Source organism: Pteronotus mesoamericanus, unplaced genomic scaffold (genome assembly GCF_021234165.1).
Source record: "Pteronotus mesoamericanus isolate MK-2021 breed Mesoamerican mustached bat unplaced genomic scaffold, CSHL_Meso_final contig_75, whole genome shotgun sequence".
Taxonomy (NCBI): domain Eukaryota; kingdom Metazoa; phylum Chordata; class Mammalia; order Chiroptera; family Mormoopidae; genus Pteronotus; species Pteronotus mesoamericanus.
The window spans coordinates 4,722,702-4,741,654 of record NW_026555249.1 but is presented as its reverse complement, the minus strand read 5'-3'; the positions used below and the strand labels follow the sequence as shown (position 1 = coordinate 4,741,654).

The 18,953-nt window shown below is 35.0% G+C and overlaps 1 protein-coding gene across 3 annotated transcripts in view; it reads left to right on the top strand.

The window, feature by feature from the left end:
• Nucleotides 1-18,546, top strand: part of ZFR (zinc finger RNA binding protein) — a 74,834-nt gene extending 56,288 nt beyond the window's left edge. For 2 of the 3 annotated variants that reach the window (XM_054583916.1, XM_054583915.1), the window contains 3 exons: nucleotides 14,575-14,686; nucleotides 14,792-14,889; nucleotides 17,045-18,546. In XM_054583916.1, coding sequence (XP_054439891.1) covers nucleotides 14,575-14,686; nucleotides 14,792-14,889; nucleotides 17,045-17,224 — 390 coding nt within the window. In that variant the 3' untranslated portion in view covers nucleotides 17,225-18,546. Of the gene's footprint in view, nucleotides 1-14,574; nucleotides 14,687-14,791; nucleotides 14,890-17,044 lie in introns of those variants that run through there. The other variant, XR_008530033.1, reaches the window with a different exon arrangement.
• The last annotated feature ends 407 nt before the right edge of the window (nucleotides 18,547-18,953 follow it).

Here is an 18,953-nt window from a genome sequence, read left to right as displayed (position 1 = left end):
TTTTCTCTTTAACTGCCATTTCCTTTGTTAATCATCATTTTCTAAATAATTTATATTTTTTCTATAAGAAGTTGGCTCTTATCTGTATTGAAAATCACTTTTTCTGATTTATTTGCTTTTCAACTTTATGTAATTCCTGCTCTATGAAAGTTTTTAAATTTTTACAAATTCTAACATTAATTTATTATGTCTTCTAGGTTTTATATTCTATTTACAAAATTCTTGCATATTTTAGGTTATAAATTAGTTCACATGTGCTTTCTTCTAGAGTTTTTCCCCCACATAAATTATATTTTCTACAAATGCACATATATATTTTAAAGCCTAGCTAAAGCTCCTAGAAGGATGTATTCCAATTCACTAGTGGTTGTCTCTGAGGAGTGAGAGGAATGGATGTTTGGTTTTTACTAGGATAAAATATGCATCTATTGCTTGTAAAATTAAAGATTAATTTAAAAATTATAAATGAATGAAAGGGAGGTCCAGCTATGTGTTTCACCAGACCAGTTGCCAGTTATTCCAATAGTATTAAACTATTTAATAATGACTCTTTGTTCTCCCAAGCCCCACTTTAAAATACCATCATTATAAACCAGTGGTTCTCAACCAGGGGCAGTTTTGCCCTCTAGGGGACATTAGCAATGTCTGGAGATATTCTTGGTTGTCAAAATGGTCATCAGTAGCACTGAGGTTGAGACACCTATCATAAACCAAAGTTCCTTCTCTGTGGGCCTACTTCTGCAGTTGTCTTTCTCTGTCCATTTTCTTCTCTTGTACTAAACTCTTAATTATTGAAGCTTCATAGTGTGTTTTCATGTGCTGATTGTCCTCTCCATTCTCTGCTTCCCATAATAAATACCATTTTGCACAGGAGAAATTTTTTTGGCTCTTACATGTTTGTTTTTCCAAATGAACTTAACTACCATTTTGTTCATTTTCTCCAAAGTTCTAGTAATGTTTTCTGAGTAAGACTGCATTGAATTAAAAGACTAATTTGGGGAATATCATGACTTTTGTAATATTAGCTCTTCTTAGCAAAGAGTATGAGATGTCCTGCTTATTGAAATTAATTTTATGTACCTATTCAGATTTGAATAAGGTGTACGTGTTACTTGTTTTTGTTTTTTTGTACCTGAGTATTTTATCTCAGAGGCTTTTTCCTCATATTGTATTTTCTAGTTATTGTTTATGTATGTAAAAGCTATTAGCTTTGGGCCCTGGCTGGTATGGCCCAGCAGATTGAACATTAGCCTGTGAACAAGGGTGTGGCTGGTTCGATTCTCAGTCAGGGGACATGCTTGGGTTTCAGGCCAGGTCCCCAGTAGGAAGCATGTGAGAGCTAACCACACATTGATGTTTCTCTCCCTCTCTTTATTCCCTCCCTTTCTCTCTCTCTAAAAATAAATGAAAATAATGTCTTTAAAAGCTATTAGCTTTGGATATTTATTTTGTAACCCACCACCTGACCGCATTTCTTTCTTTGAAATAGTTTTTTTCATGTGATTCTTTTGCGTTTTCTAGTCTTACAATCATATCTAAAAGTGATATTTTGCCCCCTCAATGTTTTCCTTTTTCTAATTTAATTGATATTATATTTCTACAACAAATAAGGAATAAATAATAATTTTCTGGGAAAGTTATATTCCTAATTGTATTGAAAATGCCTCTAGTGTGTTAAGTGTGATACATAGCCTTTTATTTGGGATACTTTATCATGTTAGAAGTATCTATCTTTCCCTCATTTGCAAAGTAATTTTGAATTAGGAATGGAAATTGAACTCTATCAGATAAATTTTCAAGGTTTATTGTCACGAATTCATAGCTTTCTTTCTTTAATCTGTTATTGTTATATACTATACAAATAGGTGTTTTCATAGTTAGCTCCATTTGCATTCCAGAGTTGAGTCACATATAGTATTGAACAATCTTAATGAACTTTCTAAGATCTGTTTGCTGATAGGAATTTAAGAATTTGCAGTGATACACAATAATTTTTTATAGTTTTATGTTTGTCCTCTTGGTCAGACTTCGAAATAATAATGAACTAATTATAGAAACAATTTGGAAGCTTTGGTCTTTCTTTAGAGTTTAGGCTCTGAAACTGTTTTAGTGGTATCAAAACATCATATGTTCCTTTACAATTTATAGAATTCATGAGACATCATTAGTTTCAAATCTTTTTTGAAGTGTGGTGTCTTTAAGTTTTTTTCCGACTGTGACTAATCTATTTTTTCTGTCTCCTGGGGTTAATGTTGGTAACTTTTATCTTCCTGGAAAAATCAATCAGTTCAGCCAGATAGTGCAGAGTTTTGCTAACATAGGTTTTTGTGTGTTTTTTTTTAAATATATTGCAGCATATTTATTATTACTTCTTCTATTTTTAATTTTTCCTTGTCTGATTGATTAGACTAGCCAATAATAGCAGTTGCCTTATAGGAGCAAAATGACAAATGGGTATTTCAGTATTTATCTGTGATCAGAAATCACTAAATTTTTAATAGATTTTTCTGTAGCTGTCAAGGCAGTGTTTTGTGGTTTTTTTTTTTTGACTATGCTATTACAATTGTCCCAATTTATCCCCTTTGCCCCTCCTCCATGTAGCAACCACCCCCCCACCTCAGGTAGTTCCCCACCATTGTTCATGTGCATGGATCATGCTTATATGATCATCCTTGGCTACTCCATTTACTGTACTGTACTTTACATCCCCTTGGCTATCCTATAACTACCTATTTGTACTTTTTAGTCCCCTCACCTCTTTACCCATTCTCCCACACCCTGCTCCCATCTGGCAACCAACAAAATGCTCTCTGTATCCGTGATTCTGTCCTGTTCCTCTTGTTGGCTTACTTTGTTTAGATTCAGTTGTTGATAGATTTGTATTTATGCCATTTTATTGTTCATAGTTTTGATCTTTTCCTTAGGTTCCTTTAACATTTCATTAAATAATGGTTTGATGACGATGAATTCCTTTAGTTTTTTGTCTGAGAAGCTCTTTATCTGCCTTTCCATTCTAAATGATACCTTTGCAGGGTAGAGCAGTCTTGTCTGTAGGTCCCTCCTTTTCATCACTTTGAATATTTCTTGCCATTCCCTTCTTGCCTGCAAAGTCTCTTTTGAGAAATCGGCTGACAGTCTTACGGAAACTCCCCTGTAGGTAACTAACTGCTTTACTCTTGCTACTTTTAAGATTGTCTCTTTAACTTTTGGCATTTTAATTATGATGCGTCTTGGAGTGGGCCTGTTTGTACCCATCTTGTTTGAGACTCTGTGCTTCCTGGACTTGCATGTCCATTTCCTTCACCAAATTAGGGAAGTTTTCTTTCATTATTTTTTCAAGTACATTTCCAGTTTCTTGCTCTTTCTCTTCTCCTTCTGGCACCCCTATGATGCGAATATTTGAACACTTGAAGTCCCATAGGCTGCTTAGACTATTCTCATTTGCTGGGGGGGGCTCATTTTTCTTCCTGTTGTTCTGATTGGTTGGTTTTCTTTTTTGTTTTTTGTTTTGTGGGGAGGGGGTTGTTTTTGTTCTTTTTGTTTTTGTTTTTGTTTTTGCTTTTTTATGTTCCAAATAATTGATTTGAATCTTGGCTTCATCCACTTCACTTTTGATCTTCTATAAATTGTTCTTTATTTCAATTAGTGTATCCTTTGTTTCTGACTGGATCTTTTTTATTCTCTGAAGTCCTTGCTGTGTTCATTGAGCATCCTCGTAACCAGTGTTTTGAACTCTGCATCTGATAGATTGCTTATCTCCATTTTGTTTAGCTCTTTTTCTGGTGTTTTGATCTGTTCTTTCATTTGGACCACATTTCTTTGTCTCCTCATTTTGGCAACCTCCCTGAGTTTGTTTCCATGTATTCGGTAGAGCTGCTTTGACTGTGTCTTGGTTGTGTGGCCTAATGTAGTAGGTGTCCTGTAGGGTCCAGCGACACAGCCTCCCTTATCACCCAAACTGCGTATTCAAGGTGCACCCTTTGCATGGGCTGAGTACATTTTCCTCTTGCAGTTGAGCCTTGGTTGCTGTTGGCAGATCAGTGGGAGGGGTTTACCCAGGTCAGTCAGCTGCAAGGACTGGCTGTGACCACTCACCTCCACCCTCTGTCCTCTGTGGAGGATCAGCTGTGCAGGGGCAAGGAGGTGGAGCTCTGATGTGGTCTGTAGCTGTCCGCAGGGTGCACTGGCCGTGGGGTTTCCTAGTAGTGTAGGGCAAGGTGAGCCCCGGCCTGTGTTTTGCTCAGGGCCGCCCTGCCTGAGCGGTAAAGCAATCTGAGATGGCTGCTCCTTGTGCTGGGCTTGGAGAGTCCCAGGGGGAGCCAAGCTGTGAATCTAGGCGGGCTGTTGCTAGTGCCGGGCCTGAGGCTCACTGAGGCCAGCTGTTGCTTGTTTGATAGGATTTAGGAAGTTGTGAAGCACGAGCCAAGACCAGCCATTCATATGGAGAAGTAACTTTGGTGAGGCGGAGTCTCGGATCTCTCCAGGGCTGGGTAAATAGTGATAGCCAGGTTGACGGAGTCTCACAAATGCCACCACCTTGCGTGCTCTGCAGGGAAGGTTCAGTAAACGGACGATGGCCTCTGCTTGCCTTGATGCCAGACGCTTCAGTTTCTCCCATTATGCCACTGGGGCCGCTCAAGCTGCTTGCCACCCTGGTGCTGGAGCTTAGAGGGAGTGAGTCTGAGTAAGGTGGTCCTTGTGTGGGTTGTTCAAGAGGAACTGCTTGGGGCTCCAATGGTTTCTTCCACCAATTCAACTCCCACTGGCTTTTGCAGCCAGAAGTTGTGGGGACTTATCTTCCTGGCACTGGAACCCCGGGCTGAGGGCCTGGTGTGGGACTGGAACTCCTTGCTCCCAAGATAGCGTCCCAAGTTTTCACCCACCACGCACCGGTGTGGGACCAGTCCATTCCGCATCTGTGCCTCTCCTACCAGTCTGGATGTATATGGTGTCTTTAATTCCGTAGCTGCCAGACTTCCATTCAGCTCGATTTCTGACAGTTCTGAGTGACGGCTGTTCTATCTTTTAGTTGTCATTTTGATGTGGTTGTGGGATGTGGCGAGCGTGGTCTGCCTATGCTGCCATCTTGACCAGAAGTCGCGTAAACTTTTTATCTTGCATGGTCATGTTGTGTTGTTCTCAGTGTACATTGGATTGGCCAAAAAGTTTGGTGGGTTTTTTTGTTGTTGTTTTTTGTTTTGGGGTTTTTTTTTGTAAGATGGCCCTGGTGGTGCTTGGTTGTCTTTAACTTCATTTGAAACAATTTGTTAGATTGTATTTTGTGACTGCTGTCATTTTAGGTGTAATTTTGATGTGATTGTATGAAGGGGTGAGCCATGTAATAGTTATAAGCATTATAACTTTAAATGTTAAAAATTTATAAAAATGTAAAGCATCGCACATCATCATTCTATTTCCGGCTTTCTTCAGCTTCATTCCTCTAATTCTAGGTGCCTTTGAGGCTTTTTCTGTTGTAGTAAGTCCAGTCCTCAGTACTTGTGAGAATGGCCTGTCCGGGCACTCTTTCTGAGCCTCTGGTGGAGGAGTCTGGAAGCCCGACACATGCAGATGGCCCTGCCCTGCCGTGCCCGTTATTTTTTTGATTTATTAGAGACAGCCATCAACTTCATAGGGCACTCTCTCCTTTCGGGTGCAGAGCTGTTAGAACTAATTAGGAAGGGGCGAGGGGGTACACAGGGGAAAGGAATTATGGGGGCATGAGTCATGGCATGCTGGGAGAGTCAGAGAAGATAAGCGTAGCTCCTGGCTGATCTTTGAAATCATATTATTATATTTCTCTCTCTATATATATAACATAAAGTACACCAAAATTTTAGTAGCTGAAAACACACCAAAATACCAGTATTTTGACATTTAAAATTTTTCCTAGTGTATTTTTGTAGGCAGTGATTTTATCTTCTTTTTTTTCCTCTCCTCCCCAAAGAATCAGCTCTTTGGATTTATCTGCCTGATCTACCATTTTCCTCTTTAATAATTCATTAATTCTGATTTCTCTTTGTCTTAGTTGTATTGTTACTATTCTTTTACAAACTTCTTGAGTTGGATACTTGTTTTATTCACTCACACTTTAATTATGTAGAGGTTTTAAATCTGTAATTCAAAGCCCATCACTGATTTTTGGCTATATGTGTAATACTTTTCTGTTTATTTTCTATGCCATCTAAAATGTACTGATACTGTCTTTAAGCTAAGAGTGGTGTGGAGGGAATTTTTTTAATTCTACGTGGTTGAAGAAGGGTGGCTTTTGTTTTTGTAAATAACTTCTGGTTTTTAGAGCCATGTGATCTAATAAATGAATTCTGCTATTTACAATTTTTTAAATTTAAACTTTTCCTTTGTAGTCTAATAACATGTATAGTTTTTATAAGCTAGGAACTTAGAAAATGTATTCTCAACATATAGCATATAAATATATACCTCTTAGTTTAACTTCATGAGTCATTTTGTTTGTATCTTCTGTATTCTTTCCTTACATGTGTTTTTGTTCCCTTCATCTGTTCATGGACTGAATAAAGTAAATTAAAATCTGCTGCTTCTATTGTGTTTCTATTTCTGTTGTATTTTCTACAGCTTCTGCTTTATTATTTTGTTGCAGTGATTTTTGGGGGGACATAAACACTTAGGATAGTTATGTTGTGAATCTCAACACCTTGGCGTTACAAAGGGCCTGTCATTTAACACTTTCTGCCATGACTTAAGAACTGTTCACACATTAATATCGAAACTTGAGTTTTTCTTTTGTCAGCATTTGTCTGGTATGATTTTGTTCACTTTTTTGTTCTGTTTTCTTTTGTCCTATGCCATAATTCTTATCTTTTTCTTTTCTTGTTCGTTTTTATGAATGTTTTATTTAGACATGTAGTTGTTGCCTTTCTAATTTCATTTGGTATTCTCATTCATCTGTTTAACAATTTTAATTAATGTCCGTCAATAATTGACAGACATTATAATGTCTCTCATCTATAAAAACTGAGAAAATTATTATATACTTTCTACTTCTTCCTTTGGTTTTTTTATTTTTTCTTGTTTCATTTGTTTCATTTCTTTGAGTAACGTATCTAAACTTGTTTTTCTTGATTTATTTATCCTAATGTATGCTGATTCCACACTATTTTTTAAACCTTAGAAGTGTAGAAATAACTATATTTACCTTCTGTAGTCTTATTCCCTGTGATTATTTAATGTTCTGTATTTAAATTGTTCAGTGCCAACCACTAGGTCTTTTTACTGGGGTTTCTCCTTTTCATTTCTTGATTGATTACATTTTATCAGATAGTTTTTATCAAAAGTTTATATTTTTTTAATTTCTTTCATGTTTGAGAATCTGCCAGTTGCCATTACATTATTAGGTCAGTTTTTTCCTCTCCATTTCCTGTGTCACTCCATTATCTTCCAGCACTGAGTATTGCTAACTCCAAGTTCAGTTTAACTATTTTGCCCTTTTTCTGCAGGCTTCTGAAAGAATTCCTTGTTTATCCTTGAATTTCAGTAATTTAGCCAAATTATGTCTTGGTATCTGTTGTTCAGTATTTTTTTTTTTGTCCTGTAGATTTGGTTTTTCTTTCAGTTAAGGAGGAAAAACAATCTTCTTATGTCTGATCAATACGATTTTCTATTTTAGGGAAATAATTATCCTTATGGTGGATTGCCTTTGTCCTGCATATCTGTTGTCTTTTCTGTGATTGTTTTAATCTTTGTTCTCTTTTCCCTTGTGATTGTCGTTTTGGCAATAACTTGATTTTCAGCTGTGTCCTAATCTTTGTGCTATTTATAATTCATTTACTAGTTCTGTAATAATATTTTGAATTTCAATTTTCTTTATTAGCTCTGCAATCTTTTCATCTCAACTTTGAGCTCTTAATTTTATTGGTTTTTTTGTGTTCATCAAGTTTTTTTATACCTTAAAACATTAGCAAATTATATCTTTATTCCTTTAAATTCAGATTCTCCAGAGTGGTGTTTTTTTCCCAGAAATGTTGATTTGTTGTTATTCCACTAATTTATGTATTCATTGGTGCTTCTTCTATGTGCCCTGACCAGAAATCGAACCTGCAACCTTAATGTGTCAGGATGATGCTCTAACCAACTGACCTACCTAGCCAGGACCAGAGGGGATTTTTTTTTTTTAATTGACATTTTTTTAGTTCAGTAGTGGTTCATAGAATAATGGAGCAAAGTACAATATAAAAGAGTTCCCTCAACCCTATGCCACATACAGCTTCCCCCATCAACATTTTGCCAGAGAGCAATACATTTGTTACAAGTGATAAAGTTGTATTAACTCATGATTATCACCCAGGGTCCATAGAAGATAGATTTTTCAACTATTCATGCTGTTTCACTCAAATACAATGATGGGTTTGTTTTTGTGTTTCATCTCATTAGTATTTAGCATCACCAGCTCCATTACAAAGTCAGCTTTTTGTGCTGAGACATCCCAACAAGAATTGCTTTGAATCTTTGCACACGTTTTTAAATACCTCTCCTTTTTCTCACTTGTGAGCTCTGCTTGGAGGATTGCTTATGGAAAGAAGTAAGATTTGGTTGTATGCAGCCTTGTTAAAGGCATGGGTTGTGCTTTCTCCTGTGTCTTGCTCAAGTGCGCTGTGGTACTCTATGAGGTGGATTCCATTTGCATGCCTTTAGGCTTCACATTTCAAACCCAGGATGGGCTCCTGGCATCTTTGCCTATGCAGAGTTCACTGTGCTTGTATTTGTTTTCATCTCAGAAACAACTTACACTTCTCTGAGCCAAGAGGGGGTAGAGGGTATATGAAGTCACTCTGGGAGACTTTTGTTGAGAGTTTACAGCCATCTTTGATATATCACTTTTTCTCTAACTCTTACTCCTTTTGAAGACACTACCTTATTTTTTTTATCTGCATGTTAGGCAGATGTCTAGTTATTGTTAGAGATAATTAGATATGGATAATTAGGTTTCTTCTATTCTTACTTTCCTCAATTCCACAAAGATTCCTTAAAAAATTTTTTTATTTCTAGAGAGAGAGGCAGGGAGGGAGAAAGAGAGGGATAGGAACATCAATGTGGGGTTGCCTCTTGATTGCTCCCTAGTGGGAGCCTGGCCCGCAACCCAGGCACATGCCCTGACTGGGAATTGAAACAGCAACCTTCTGGTTCAGGCCGGCACTCAATCCCCTTAGCCATACCAGCCAGGGCAAGATTCTTTAGGATGGTTAATTCTATCACTTTACGTTTCTCTAATGAGATAGAAGGTGGTCAGAAGGGGGTTTTACAGAAAATTCTTCTCTTGGGACTGCCTGCAACATGACTTGTTATTAACGTCTCTGAGTTGGGAAGTCCTTGGTGAAATATTTTTGAATTTTTTCATTCAACTGCCAACAACACCGACATCTTGTCTCTAGAAGGCCAAGTTAGGAGCTATGTAGAGAATTGGTCAAGCTATTCAGTTTCTTGGAAATTTTCTTTTACTGGCCTTTTGTTGAAGCTATTATTACACTTTTGCTTGGGTTGCTTTTTCCTATTGCCTTAACCACAGAGTGACTTGACTTTTTGATCTTCATAAAGGAAATTTGAAATTCTTACGAACTTTATTGTCAATTTTATTTTAGCATTCAGGTTACTTAATTTGACTAAAAAGTAACAATGCCTGCTTTTTTTAAGGCTGTTCTTTTACCACTGTGGTGAGTACTGAAACTGGTACTCTGCCTTCAAATTAGTTCTTCTTTTGTCCTGAATTCTTGTAAAGAAAATACAAATAGCGTTCTATTGTCAGGTTGGTTTGACAACTGAATTGTTATGTAGTACCTAAACCTCCTTTAGGTTGGTATATCTGCTGTAATTTGCAAAAGGCTTAGAGTTAATTTTCTAATGTTTATTGTATATTTCTTAACTGTGTATTAGGATGAAGAATATTTTACAAAAAAAATGACATGTAACAACATGGCTGAATCTCCAAAATGTGAATGAAGCTAGACACAAAAGGTCACACATTATATGATTTCATTTGTATGAAATACCCAGACTAAATCCACAGGGACAGAATACCGATGGGTGGTTGCCATAGGTTTGGGGAAGGAGGGGGAGTGGGGAGAAACTGCCTAATGGTTAAGGGGGTTTACTTTGAAGTGACAGAAACATTTTGACCTAGATAGAGGTGGTACTTGTAAAACATAGTGAATATGCTAAATGCCACTGAATTATTCACTTTAAAATAATTATATGTTAGGTAAATTTTACATCACTTTTTTAAATGTAAATAAACAGTTACCAAAGAAGGGGCTGAGAGAAATATAATTACACTTTCTGCTCAAATGGCAAGTGAAATACGTGATTTAACATTTCTTTCCACATATTTTATAAGTTTTTCAAGAGTATTTTATTTTCTAAATTATTTTTTAATTTTTTTTCCATAACCTCTTTTGCTGAAGAGTATTTTAGATAGACACATATCATTCACATTTTAGTGGTGGTGGCTTACAGTAAGAGAGTTCCTGCCTGTCACTTTCAGAACCAGTGACAAGTGATAGCACACTAACCTCTCAGGACAACCAACTGACATTCTCTTAGCTTGCAAAAGAACCAGCAGATTATACTTGGACTTTATCACCTCATTCACTTTAGCTTAATAATAACTCAGCTCTTAGCTACTCCTTAATTAAAACCATGTACCTAAATGCCCACACACTCCCAAATCATCAGTAGCTGTGAGTAAACCTTTTTTCACAAGACTTGACAGTTTTTAATAAGAACTGTTGACTATAAAATAAGGTGCTGTGCATAAATATAATACACAAAATATCCTGTAAGTTTAAGAATAGAAGTCTGTCATGCACATACCTATACTCCCTATGTCAACTGGAATATAGAAGTGGCTTTTGTATATACAATTGCTGATTGTATTAGTATTCATAAAGTCCTATTTTAATAACAAACTATTTGTAAAATGGGAATGGTAGTCATCTCTACCTCCTAACAGTGATTGTGATGATTAAAATTGAATAATGTATGTAAAGGCTCAGAACAGTGCTTAGTATGTAAGTTAAAATGGTAAGAGGATAAGTGCTACTCTTATTATTTAACCAGAATTCCTGGTGTTACATAGTTCAGTGGTTTCCGGTCATTACAGATAAATAGCTTGTACTAAATATTTTTTTTATGCTTTTGTTTCAGTATAATAGCCCCATTCAAATCTTTAGTAACCAAAACAAGAGTCTGAGAGACCCTGGGATAAAATCCTAGGCTTTTTACCTTGTTAGACAAGCTACTTAACCTCTCTAAGTTTTCCTTTTTTAATCTTTAAAATTGTGGTCTAATAGCATCTATTTATGATAATTAAATGAAATCATTCATTTGAAGTGCTTAGCATGGTGCCTGCCATATAATAAATACTATTGTTCTTAATACTACTAGAGATGGGGCCCTGAGCCAAGTAGTTGAGGTTATTAGAGTGTCATCCACGCCAGGTTAGTGGGTCCAATCCCTGGCCAGGGCACATACAAGAATGGAATAACAAATAGATGTTTCTTTCTGTTCCCCTACTCTAAAATCAATAAATAAAAAATAATTGAAAAATACACGACTAGAGATTGGAAGGAAAAATATGTTCTGTGACTTTTTAAAAACAAATATTGCAGTCATTTCTTTCAAATCATTTAACATGAGCCGCTTTTCTCCTTAAATAACGTAAGCCACCAAGACCCTTTACATTACAGCCTAAATATCATTTCCCTAATTTGAATCTTAATCTTTGATATTATCCTTTGCTTTTGAATGCACATAATGTGTATTTCAGATTTTATAAACCACATGTATTCTACTTTTGTTGCTTTCCTAACTATAGACATCTGTTTAGAGAATAACCATGTTCTGTAGAAATTAATATTTTTAAATTGCTTGCATCACAGAAAATGATCTTAGAAGTTCAGATAGCTGACTTAGTTTCATTGTGTGTTTAAATATATTAACTTATTGTTTTCCATAAATAATTCATTTATTTCTTGGTTTTTAATTGGTTTGTATCTACCTTTATATGCAAGTATAAATCACAAATTCCCACTTCTTAGGTCAGTCAATAAGCAGATTTTAAAAAAGCTTTGAATTACTTGAAACACATTTTCTATCTTGACATACAGATTATAGGTAATTATTTAATACTTATTTTTCTCTTAACATTCTCTAAAGGTACTTGGTAAAAGTTTGAGGTCTTTATGGAAAGTTGAATATTTTATGACTTCAATTTTATATTTTTAACACAATGTCAATAAATAATTACCCTTATTACCCTTCATTTCTTCTATCAGCAGGATTATTTTCACATTCTTTCCTAAAGTATTCTATTTCACAAATATTTACTGAGTATTTTCTATATACTGAATATTTTCATTAATGGTGGGCCTAGCATTCAAAATATATGACATTGACCTTATCCTTCAGGGTTTCACACTCTATTGGTCATCTTAAAATAGTACTTGATTAGTGTGGCAAGAAGAGATTTTTTTTTAATACATGCATAGATTCGTCTGGAAAATTGAAGCTAATTCTTTAACATACTAAAATTTTTAATGAAAATCCTTTTAAAATGTCTTAAACATCTTCTGCATTCTTAAACTAGAAAAATTGAACCATCTTGATTTTTTTAGTTGTGATTTACATTTATCATTATGAGCATTCATTTTAATTTTTTTTCCGGTCTCTTATGCTGCCATCATTTTTTTAAAAATTGATTTTAGAGGCGGGGGTAGAGAGAGAAATATCAAAATGCTGTTTCACCCATTTATGCACTCTTTGGTTGATTCCTGTATGTGTCCTGACCAGCGAGATCAACCCACAACCTTGGTACATGGGGACAACGCTCCACACAACCAAGCTACACTTCCAGGATCCCAGCTGTCGTCTTTTTACTGCTGTTAATGTGCAGTTTTTTAAATTCCCATCTCTCTTACAATCTATTCCTAATTTATTTGGAACTGCATTCTTCACTTGCCCAACATCTTAGAATTCTTATTTTAAAAATCTGAGTAATGGCTTTAGAGTGAATAACCTGACAGTGTTTTACCTCTGATTAAATCTGAGCTTTTTAAGCAGGCAATTAAAAATGGATTTTCACTAAGGCATTTTCAGCTTCAGTATTATTTTAGGGGTTTCGTTATATTTCTAGTCTGTTTACTTTCTTTGAATTGTTATTAGTGGTCTTGTTTAAAATTTAAGTTACTGGTAAAAACTACAACATGGATGAACCTTAAACATTATGCTAAGGGAAAGAAACCAGACACAAAAAGCCCCATTTTACATGGTTTCATTTGTATGTCATATCCAGAATACGCAAATCTATAGAAATAGAAAGCGATTTAGTCATTGCCAGGGGCATGGAGGACAGGGAGAATGGAGAGTGACTACTAATGGATATGGAGTTTCTTTTGGAGGTGATGAATGTGTTCTGGAATTAGACAGTGGTTATAAATAATTCATATATAAATAATCCATAAATAATTTCTTTCTTGGTTTTTAATTAGTTTGTATCCACCTTTATATGCAAGTATAAATCACAAATTCTGACTTCTTCAAGTCAGTCAGTAAGCAGATTTTTGATAACTTTGTAAATAAACTAAAAACCACTGAATTGTAGCCCTGACCGTTGTGGCTCAGTTGTTGGGCATCATACTGCAAAGCAAAAGGTCACTGGTTCGATTCCCAGTCAGGGCACATGCCTAGGTTGTGGATTCAGTCCCCGGTCAGGGGGACAAACAAGAGGCAACTGATTGATGTTTCTCTCCCTCTTTTTCTCCCTCCCTTCCGCTTTCTCTAAAAATAAATCTTTAAAAACAAAAAGAGAAAAAATAAAAACCCATTGAATTGTAAACTTTTAAACTTTAGAATGAATGTTTTCATGGGAATTACATCTCAATTTTTAAAATCTAAATGAAAGCAAATTTTCTAATAGGTCCTTCAGAATACTTCATTGGATTGGCTGCTTTCTAAGTCTGTACTTTTACTTTGTCTTTTATTCATTGATTTAGTTTTTGAGTTCTCTCAAATGTAATTTACAGTGAAAGCATAATTTGTATTTTCCTTAGGGATAATAGAAGGTCAGTTATTCATTAAATGAAAAATTTAGATGCTATACATTGTTTGTAAAGAAAAAAACCAAGTCTTCTCTAATTAGAGGATTGGCCTCCTGTGACTCCCTACTATGTATCGTCAGTATGTAGGTATTAAAAAACGAATGTATATGAGCTCTAAATATGTAAAGAATTTTAAGGACTGTCCTATTTTAGTAGGAAAGGTTAGCAATAATTTATTTTTTTAAAAAAGTCAATCTATTTTGTTTTTCTTCATTAAGAATAAATTATAAAATCTTTTTAAAATGTAAATTTTATATTGCCTCATGAGTTTTGTTTTCATTACTTGTTTTATTAACTTTGTTTTTATATTACATGCAATTTTATTTTGTTTTTATGATTTGTTTTATGTAACATTTTCAGTCTTTAAATTTTTTAATTTTAATTAAGTTTGTCATTTTGGTGTTTGATCTGTAAGTTGTTTGAAACACATTTTATATGTTTTTATTTTTAGGCTATGGAGTTACTAGTAGAGAAAGCAATCAGTAGTGCTTCTAGTCCTCAGAGCCCTGGAGATGCACTGAGAAGAGTTTTTGAGTGCATTTCTTCAGGGATTATTCTTAAAGGTAAGTTTTACTTCATTTTTAATGTTTGTGTTTGAGAATTCAGTAAGAACTCTTCTTTCTTTTACAAAAAGCTAATGCTTTTTCTCACTGTTGTGATGGCTGTAGGTAGTCCTGGACTTCTGGATCCTTGTGAGAAGGATCCCTTTGATACCTTGGCAACAATGACCGACCAGCAGCGTGAAGACATCACATCCAGTGCGCAGGTAAAAATGTGCTCCTAATCCCAAAGCTTTGTTGAGTTGCTGCCTTAAGGTTTTGGTTTTTTATAGTTGTCCTTTAGAATAAATACTGTATACTATTCATTTTTATGCTTTAATAAGTAAGTCTTTACAGGGTATTATAATTTAAACTAGATTTCAGTAATATCTGAAATTGTATTGTTTTAACTGTGTATGTGATTAAGTGTGCTTTATAAATATAAAAATAGAACAGTGTTTTCAGTGCCTCATTAAATCTGAGTATTAGAGTATATGTCAATATCAGTAGAGAAACTGGCATCTGGTTGTACAGAACTGATGTGCTTTGTGGTTTATGGTAATTATTGTTATAATATAGCTTCTCCTGTCTCTGGAAATGCTGTGTAATGTAGGAATTAAAAGTGCACTCTGGAGTCAAGACTCTGTGATTTGAATACCAGGTCTGCCATCTCATCTGTAAAATACAGTAAGAGCAGTATCTGCCTCAAGCAGGATTGTTGGAAGGAATAAATGAGTTAATGTATATAACTATAGAGTGTATGTTTTCTGCCATTGAGTCCAGACTCAATGAATGGTGACTGAATGAATGAGTCATGTCCATAAGGTCCTGTCCTCAACAGTCCTGCTCATGCCTATGGCTTCCTTTATAGAATCAATCCATCTCTTACTTGGTCTTTCTCTTTTCCTGCCGCCTTCTCATAGTATGGCCAAAGTAGGATAGCTTCAGTTTTGTCATTTTTGCTTCCAACAATAGGCTTAATTTGCTCTAGGACTCACTTATTTTTCCAGTGATTCAAGATAATCTGGAGAGCTTTCCTCCAAAACCATATTTCCAATGACTCAGTTTTTTTTCATGTCAGCCTTCACTGTACAGTTTTTATATTGGCTATCATTATCAGTTATCAATCCTATTAGAAGAAGAATTATGCAAAAGGAAAAAAAAAAGTGAACCTAAAGAAAGAATGAAAAAAATATCAAGCAATATAAAAACTGCTATAGCTTTCCATTTTTTGATTCCGGAAATGTACTGAATGTACTGTCTCAGCTGAAGGAAATTAAGAGGGGTTAAAAATAGTCTGTACAGCAGCCATTTTGAAAAAAGTTTGATTCCTAGGTATATACCCAAGAGAACTGAAAACATGTCTACACAAAAACTTGTACATTGATGTACATAGCAGCATTATGTGTAATTGCTGAGAAGTAGAAATTTCCCAAATGTTCATCAGTTGATGAATGAAATGGGTGGATAAACAAATATAGTATATCCACACACTAGAATATTACTCAACCATTAAAAGGACGTGCTAATACATACGACAGTGTGGATGAGCCTTGGAAACCTTACGCTGAGTGAAAGAAGCCAGACACCAAAAGCCATACCACTCTGTGTAAAGTGTCCATAGTAGGCAAATCTGTAAACAGAAAAGTAGGCTAGTGGTTTTCAGGAAGTTGAATTTTATATCACCTGTGTCTCAGAAAATAGTCTAACCAATTATTTTGAGGCTCATAACCATATAGTTAAATTGCCATTTAATGAAATGACTATAAAACTTCCTTAAGTTAGTTTCAGGGACATATTAAGAAATTTGAGGAATAGAGTAAATTATGTCTCAGAAGTCCCTTCAGTTTCAAGATTTCATGGAACCTTGTGCCATCGGTGCCTAACATATTCCTGTGTATACATAGCCATGTAATGTTTGTGAAGTAACAAATTGAAGAAGTGTGATCCTCTTTTTGTAAACCTGGGGGTGAGGGGGGAGAGAGAGCGAGCGCGCGCGCTTCTGGTGCTGAGCCTGCACCCGTGGGTATCACAGTGGGGAAATGGGTGACTGTGACCCAAAGAGGGCTTCGCTCAATGAATGAGACGCTTGTCTCCTGCTCTATATTGTTTCAGGGTGGTTTTTTAAAAAAATGAACATAATATAAATTGTTTAAAGATTTATTTTTTAAGTTAGGTTAAAAAAAAAAATTAGCATGCACACAGAAAAGCCTGCCGATAAAAACAACAGAACATAGGGACTATTTCAGTTATGAAACTAATAGTTAAAGGTATTTCTTTCATTAAACAGAGGCTTTTTTTGCCTATGGGGGTGTAAACTTAAAAATAATTATTACTTTGGTTTTTTTAATTAACTCTAAATTCTGATCCTTTTTGTTGCAGTTTGCATTGAGACTCCTTGCATTCCGCCAGATACACAAAGTTCTAGGCATGGATCCATTACCCCAAATGAGCCAACGTTTTAACATCCACAACAACAGGAAACGAAGAAGGGATAGCGATGGAGTTGATGGATTTGAAGCTGAAGGGAAAAAGGACAAAAAAGATTATGATAACTTTTAAAAAGCTTCTGTGAATCTGCAGTGTTAAAATAATAGGTGCCCATCTGTTGGCTGTTTTTCATTCATAATAATGTATACTTCAAAAAATGTATCAAGAATTTCATAGAAGAACCAAGTTTTTCTGTGACATTAAAATCTTCATGTACAGTGTTAGGTATTATATGAATGGAAAGACAACCCCCATGATTGTGCTCCAACTAGGGGGAGAACAGTGGTTCAGATTTTTTCCTATTATTTTGGTTTTATTTACTGGTTTCCCTAGTTCCCCCTATTTTTGTGTCTTTTATTAACTAGTCTTATTAAATCTTTACTGTATTTAATGCAGTATTTGTGCTTCAGTTGTTATGTGTATTTTGAGATTTTTATTTAGAAGTTTTGTTTTTTGACACTAGTTCTTTGTGTTCTAGATGATATCCTTTACTCTTTAATATTTTACAGCAGTACATTTTTGTTTTTGTAATGTGAGACTGCAGAATTTTTTTCCTTTGTTTTATTCTATATGTGATGGATTACAACACAAGAAGTTACCCTGCCATTTAAGTGCTCAGAACTGAATATTTCTGCAGATCTTGTGACATTTGTCCCTTTAGTGTGATATATAAAGGTGTAATTAAGACAGATTTCTGTTAATCTAATCAAGTTTGCTGTTAGTTGTGCATTAGCAGTATAAAAGCTAATATATACTATATGGTCTTGCAACAGTTTTAAAGCCTCTGCATAATTAAAAAAAATGCATGACATTTTTGTTTTTATAGACTTTTAAAATTAATTTTAGGTTTCACACGTAGATCTTTGTACAGTTGACTTTTTGACATAGCAAGGCCAAAAATAACTTTCTGAATATTTTTTTTCTTCTGTGTATGTGAAGAGGGCATTTTTCATACTATAAGTGGGCTAACCAATATTTTGAAAAGAACTTTATCATTGTGTGACTAACAACAGTAACTAGCCCTTAATTATGATGACAGTTCCTTATTGGCGTATGTGAGATTACTCTGTTACAGTATAACAAAATTGAATAATTTCTTTTCCCCATCCCCATACCCCATCGCCCAGATAATTTACAGTTCTATTAACAGTGAGATTGATAAAGTATTACTGATAAAAAAAAAATTAAGATTATCTAAGGGGAAAAAAACAGAAAATTATTTGGTGTGGCCATCTTACATGCTTATATGTCCTACAAAAAGCTAAATATTCTAGCAGTGGTGTAATAAAAAGTTACATCTTACTGTTGATGTGTGTATGCTCTGGTACACAGATGTCATTTTGTTGTCACAGCACTACAGTGAAATACACAAATAAAAACTTAAATTCATATAATGACTTAAATGTATTATATGTCAGAATTGACATCATAAACTACTTTTGCTTTGAAATGACTTATGCTTTAGTAAAACTATATTCAAAAGTATTGGGTACTTACATCTTCTTATTCCTGACAAATGTTTGTTGCCTGGGCACATAATATCCAGAAATTTTCAATACCATATTGGTTCGATTTCTTTCTTGGGTTACAATCTTCTTCTGGACTCTTAGAGGACCAGGAGACTCTGGGAGCTGACCTTTGGGGAACTAGAACAGGACTCTTAGGCTTTTGTCCCAGGTTTGTCATTTACGGTCTTTGTCACTTGGACAAGCCTTTTTCTTTTTTAAATTTTATTATTTCTTGGTCTCATTTCACTCTCATAAGACTAATAAGTCACCCAGTAAAATTTTGGAAATTTGTT